The following is a 7,500-nucleotide window of genomic DNA, read 5'->3' on the forward strand; positions in this document are numbered from 1 at the left end:
CACACAACTACACACACACACACACATATATACACAGAACTACACACACAACTATAAACCACAACACACACACACACACAACAATACACACACATCTATACCCAAGAGCTATATCCAACACTGTAGTCTATAACTCACAAGCGTAAGTGAGTAATGGCTCATCCAAACTTCTGCTCTCTCTCTCCTCTCCTCTCCTCTCCCTCTCCCTCTCCTCTCCTCTCCTCCCCTCTCCTCTCCTCTACCCTCCCCCTCCTCTCCTCTCCTCTCCTCTCCTCTCTCCTCCTCCCCTCCCCTCTCCTCTCCTCTCCTCTCCTCTCCTCACCTCTCCTCTCCTCCTCTCTCCTCTCCTCCCCTCTCCTCTCCTCTCCTCTCCTCTCTGTCCCTCTCTCCTCTCCTCCCCTCTCCTCTCTGTCCCTCTCCCCTCTCCTCTCCTCTCCTCCCCTCTCCTCTCTGTCCCTCTCCCCTCTCCTCTCCTCTCCTCCCCTCTCCTCTCTGTCCCTCTCCCGCTCTCCTCTCCTCTCCTCTCCCTCCCCTCTCCTCTCCTCTCCTCTCTCCTCTCCTCTCTTCCCCTCTCCTCTCCTCTCTCCTCTCCTCTCCTCCTCTCCTCTCCTCTCTCCTCTCCTCTCCTCTCCTCTCCTGCCCTCCCCTCTCCTCTCCTCTCATCTCCTCTCTCCTCCCCTCTCCTCTTCTCTCCTCTCCTCTTCTCTCCTCTCCTCTCCTCTCCTCACCTCTCATCTCCTCTCTTCTCCTCCCAGAACCAGCTGCGGACCAGCCTGCAGGTAAGCATTTCCGTTCTCTTTCATTTGATTCATTCTCTCTTCTGCTCCTCAAACTCGTCCTGCCTGGGGAGATCATATTTCTCCAATTCCCTACCCCGATTTCAGTAACCAGGTTTTGCGTTTACACGATAATTGGTTTAATCTTCAGTGCATGTAAAAACACTCATTGAGAGCTACCAGTGTGTATGTGCGTGTGTGTGACTGCGTGTGTGTGTCTGTCTGTGTGTGTGTGTGTGTCTGTATGTGTGTGTGTGTGTGTAGCTGCGTGTGTGTGTGTGTGTGTGACTGTGTGTGTGTGTGTGTGTGTGTGTGTGTGTGTGTGTGTGTCTGTCTGTATGTGTGTGTGTGTGTGTGTGTGTGTGTTCCTGTAGGAAAAGCAGTGGTGTCCTGTCATGACCAGCTGCAGTGTTGTGCTTTGTTCTGGTTGGGTGCTGTGCAATTTTAACGTTTCCTACTGGTGTCCGCTCAGACTCAGCTGTGTGTGTGTGTGTGTGTGTGTGTGTGTGTGTGTGTGTTTGTGTGTGTTTGTGCTTGAATGTGAGTGTGTGTGTGTGTGTGTGTTTTTGTGCTTGAATGTGAGTGTGTGTGTGTGTGTGTGTGTGTGTGTGTTTTTGTGCTTGAATGTGAGTGTGTAAGTGCACAGACTAACTCAGTGTTACTCTAGTGTGTTTTCCGGTGACTTTAATGGCTCAATGTGGACTTGGGGGGAAAGAGTGTTTCTGCTATGAGTCACACACACACACACACACACACACACACACACACACGCTCACACACATGGCTCTGCTTAAAGCAACCCCAGTCCCTACTGGATAAAGTCACACACACACGCAATCCTTGAACCATCCCACACATTGACTTTGAGGGTTTGGTTTGTTTGTCATTCTTCAAGTCTAGGACAAGGTGAACAACAACACAACACAGCGCAGCACAGCACAACACAGCACAACACAACAAAACACAACACAGCACAGCACAGCACAGCACAACACAACACAACACAGCACCGCACAACACAACAAAACACAGCACAGCACAGCACAACACAGCACAGCACAACACAACAACACAACACAGCACAGCACAGCACAGCACAACACAGCACAACCCAACACAGGACAGCTTAACAAAACAACCAACACAGCACAACACAACACAACACAGCACAACACAACACAGCACAACACAACACAACACAACACAACACAACACAACACAACACAACACAACACAACACAACACAACACAACACAACACAACACAACACAACACAACACAACACAACACAACACAACACAACACAACACAACACAACACAACACAACACAACACAACACAACACAGCACAACACAACACAACACAGGACAGCTTAACAACACAACACAACACAGCACAGCACAACACACACACACAGCTTAACAACACAACACAGCACAGCACAACACAGCACAGCACAACACAGCACAGCACAACACAACACAACACAACACAGCTTAACAACACAACACAGCACAGCACCACACCACACAACACAGCTTAGCACAACACAACACAACACAGCACAACACAGCACAACACAACACAACACAGCTTAACAACACAATACAACACAACACAGCACAACACAACACAACACAGCACAGCACAACACAACACAGCACAGCACAGCACAGCACAGCACAACACAGCTTAACAACACAATACAACACAACACAGCACAACACAACACAACACAGCACAACACAACACAACACAACACAGCACAGCACAGCACAGCACAACACGACACAACACAGCACAGCACAGCACAACACAGCACAACACAACACAACACAGCACAACACAGCACAACACAACACAACACAGCTTAACAACACAATACAACACAACACAGCACAACACAACACAGCACAGCACAACACAACACAGCACAGCACAGCACAGCACAGCACAACACAGCTTAACAACACAATACAACACAACACAGCACAACACAACACAACACAGCACAACACAACACAGCACAGCACAGCACAGCACAGCACGACACAGCACAGCACAGCACAACACAACACAACACAACACAACACAACACAACACAACACAGGACAGCTTCACAACACAACACAGCACAGCACAACACACACACACAGCTTAACAACACAACACAGCACAGCACAACACAGCACAGCACAGCACAACACAGCACAGCACAACACAACACAACACAGCTTAACAACACAACACAGCACAGCACAGCACCACACCACACAACACAGCTTAGCACAACACAACACAACACAGCACAACACAGCACAACACAACACAACACAGCTTAACAACACAATACAACACAACACAGCACAACACAACACAGCACAGCACAACACAACACAGCACAGCACAGCACAGCACAGCACAACACAGCTTAACAACACAATACAACACAACACAGCACAACACAACACAACACAGCACAACACAACACAACACAGCACAGCACAACACGACACAACACAGCACAGCACAGCACAACACAGCACAGCACAACACAACACAACACAATACAAGACAACACAGCACAACACAACACAACACAACACAACACAAGACAACACAGCACAACACAACACAACACAACACAAGACAACACAGCACAACACAACACAACACAAGACAACACAGCACAACACAACACAACACAACACAACACAACACAACACAACACAACACAGCACAGCACAACACAACACAGCTTAACAACACAGCACAGCACAGCACAGCACAGCACAACACAGCACAACACAACACAGGACAGCTTAACAACACAACCAACACAGCACAACACAACACAGCACAACACAACACAGCACAACACAACACAGCACAGCACAACACAGCACAACACAACACAGCACAACACAACACAACACAGCTTAGCACAACACAACACAACACAACACAGCACAGCACAACACACACACACAGCTTAACAACACAACACAGCACAACACAACACAGCACAGCACAACACAGCACAGCACAACACAACACAGCTTAACAACACAACACAACACATCACAGCACCACACCACACAACACAACACAGCTTAGCACAACACAACACAACACAGCACAACACAACACAGCTTAACAACACAATACAACACAACACAGCACAACACAACACAGCACAGCACAGCACAGCACAGCACAGCACAGCACAGCACAGCACAGCACAGCACAGCACAGCACAACACAACACAACACAACACAACACAACACAACACAACACAACACAACACAACACAACACAACACAACACAGCACAGCACAGCACAGCACAGCACAGCACAGCACAGCACAACACAGCTTAACAACACAGCACAGCACAGCACAGCACAGCACACCACAACACAACACAACACGGCTTAACAGCACAGCACACCACAACACAACACAGGACAGCACAGCACAACACAACACAACACAGCTTAACAACACAACACAACACAACACAACACAGCACAACACAACACAACACAACACAACACAACACGACACAACACAGCACAACACAACACAGCACAACACAGCACAACACAACACAACACAGCACAGCACAGCACAACACAGCACAACACAGCACAACACAACACAGCACAGCACAACACAACACAACACAGCTTAACAACACAACACAGCACAGCACAGCACAACACAGCACAGCACAGCACAACACAACACAGCATAACAACACAACACAGCACAGCACAACACAGCACAGCACAGCACCACACAACACAGCACAACACAACACAACACAGGACAGGACAGCTTAACAACACAACCAACAGAACACAATACAGCACAGCACAGCACAGCACAGCATAACAACACAATACAGCACAGCACAATACAACGCAGCGCAACGCAATACAACACAACACGCCACAGGACAGCTTAACAACACAGGACAGCACACCACACCACAACACAACACAGGACAGCTTAACAACACAACCAACACAACACAGCACAGCTTAACACAGCACAGCATAACAACACAACACAGCTTCACAACACAACAGAGCACAACACAGCACAGCACAGCACAACACAACACAGGACAGCTTAACAACACAACCAACACAACACAATACAGCACAACACAACACAACACAACACAACACAACACAACACAACACAGCACAGCACAGCACAACACAACACAGCTTAACAACACAATACAACACAACACAGCTTAACAACACAACACAACACAGCACAGCACCACACAACACAACACAGCACAGCACAACACAACACAACACAACACAGGACAGGACAGCTTAACAACACAACCAACACAACACAACACAATACAGCACAACACAACACAGCACAGCACAGCACAGCACAGCACAGCACAGCACACCACAACACAGCACAACACAACACAACACAGGACAGCTTAACAACACAATACAAAACAGTGAAGCACAACATAACATGCCACAACACGCCATGCCACAACACGCCATGCCACAACACGCCACGACACGACACAGCACAGCTCTAGGCAGGAGGCCAGAGGAGCGCCACATCTCCAGGTCCAGTTCTGTTTGACTGATTCATTCTGCGGTGTTAGGACTCAGCAGTGGAGAGGAACATAGGGAGCAGCTTTAAACAGAACCCGGCTCAAAGGGAGGGGCCCATCTGCCTGAGAAAGAAAGAAGGATAGGAGATGAAAGGAGGAGAGATGCCGAGAAGTACGGACAAGAAAGGATTAAGGAGGTAGAGGGATGGGAGGGAGGGGCCTGCTCTGTGATTGGTGCCCACTATGCTGACCAAGCTCTGTGATTGGTGCGTGCCCCTGTCGAGGGAGCTCTGTGATTGGTGCGTGCCCCTATCGAGGTAGCTCTGTGATTGGTGCGTAGCGTACCCCTGTCGAGGGAGCTCTGTGATTGGTGCGTGCCCCTGTCAGGTAGCTGCTTGTTAAGTGCTCCCAGATAACACTAGCTGCCAGGGTTGGCCAGATTAGTCTACGCATATTTAACGTTTTACACAGTTGCCTTTATTCCAGATGCTGTACCAGGTGACTGTTTGAAATGTTTCTTACAGATATAGTATGCTGCCAGTTTACTCACAAACCACACACAGTGGACACTGCATAACACACACTCTCTCTCACACACACACACACACACACACACACACCCTCTCTCACACACCCACGGCAGACGCTACATAACACACACCCTCTCACACACACACACACACACACTACTAACCCTACATAACACACACCCCCTCTCTCACACACACACACACACACACACACACACAGTTGCCTTTACTCCAGACGCTGTACCAGGTGACTGTTTTAAATGTTTCTTACAGATATAGTATGCTGCCAGTTTACTCACAAACCACACACAGTGGACACTGCATAACACACACTCTCTCTCTCACACACACACACACACACACACACACCCTCTCTCACACACCCACGGCAGACGCTACATAACACACACCCTCTCACACACACACACACACACACTACTAACCCTACATAACACACACCCTCTCTCACACACACACACACACACTGCTAACCCTACATAACACACACCCTCTCTCACACACACACAGCAGATGCTACATAACACACACCCTCTCACACACACACACACACACACACCCTCTCTCACACACACACACTGCTAACCCTACATAACACACACCCTCTCTCGAGCACACACACACACCCTCTCTCACACACACACGGCAGACGCTACATAACACACACCCTCTCTCTCTCACACACACACACACACCCTCTCTCTCACACACGCACACACACACCCTCTCTCACACACACACACACACACGGCAGACGCTACATAACACACACCCTCTCTCACACACACACACACACTGTTAACCCTACATAACACACACCCTCTCTCACACACACACACACTGTTAACCCTACATAACACACACCCTCTCTCACACACCCATGGCAGACACTACATAACACACACCCTCTCTCTCTCACACACACACATATGGCAGACACTACATAACACACACCCTCTCTCTCACACACACACACACACACACACACACACACACACACACACACACACAGCAGGCACTACATAACACACACCCTCTCTCACAACTGGCAAACACAGCGGACAGTACATAACACACACCCTCTCACACACACACACACACACACACACACACACACACAGACACACACACACACACACACACACACACGGCAGACGCTACATAACACACACCCTCTCTCACACACACACACACACAGCAGGTACTACATAACACACACTCTCTCTCTCACACACACACACACACACACACACAGCAGGCACTACAAAATCACACCCTCTCTCACACACACACACACACACACACACAGCAGGCATAACAAGTCTAAACTGAATTAAGCATGCATTCGTCTCAGAAGAGAAGTTCACATGTTGTATCCAGTTAAGTCCAGTTCAGTTCTCTATGGGGCAGCCGTGTGATTGGTCAATGCCCTAAGGGGCAGCCGTGTGATTGGTCCATGCCCTGCAGGACAGCCGTGTGATTGGTCCATGCCCTGCAGGGCAGCCGTGTGATTGGTGCGCTCTCTATGAGGCAGCCGTGTGATTGGTGCCCTCTCTATGGTGCAGCCGTGTG

At 49.0% G+C, this 7,500-nt stretch overlaps 1 protein-coding gene across 4 annotated transcripts in view; it reads left to right on the forward strand.

The window, feature by feature from the left end:
* Window positions 1-7,500, forward strand: part of cd99 (CD99 molecule) — a 34,016-nt gene that overhangs the window by 20,000 nt on the left and 6,516 nt on the right. For all 4 annotated transcript variants that reach the window (XM_042702895.1, XM_031558581.2, XM_042702894.1 and 1 more), the window contains one exon: window positions 756-779. In XM_042702895.1, coding sequence (XP_042558829.1) covers window positions 756-779 — 24 coding nt within the window. The remainder of the gene's footprint in view (window positions 1-755; window positions 780-7,500) is intronic.

This window comes from Clupea harengus, chromosome 21 (genome assembly GCF_900700415.2).
Source record: "Clupea harengus chromosome 21, Ch_v2.0.2, whole genome shotgun sequence".
NCBI lineage: Eukaryota > Metazoa > Chordata > Actinopteri > Clupeiformes > Clupeidae > Clupea > Clupea harengus.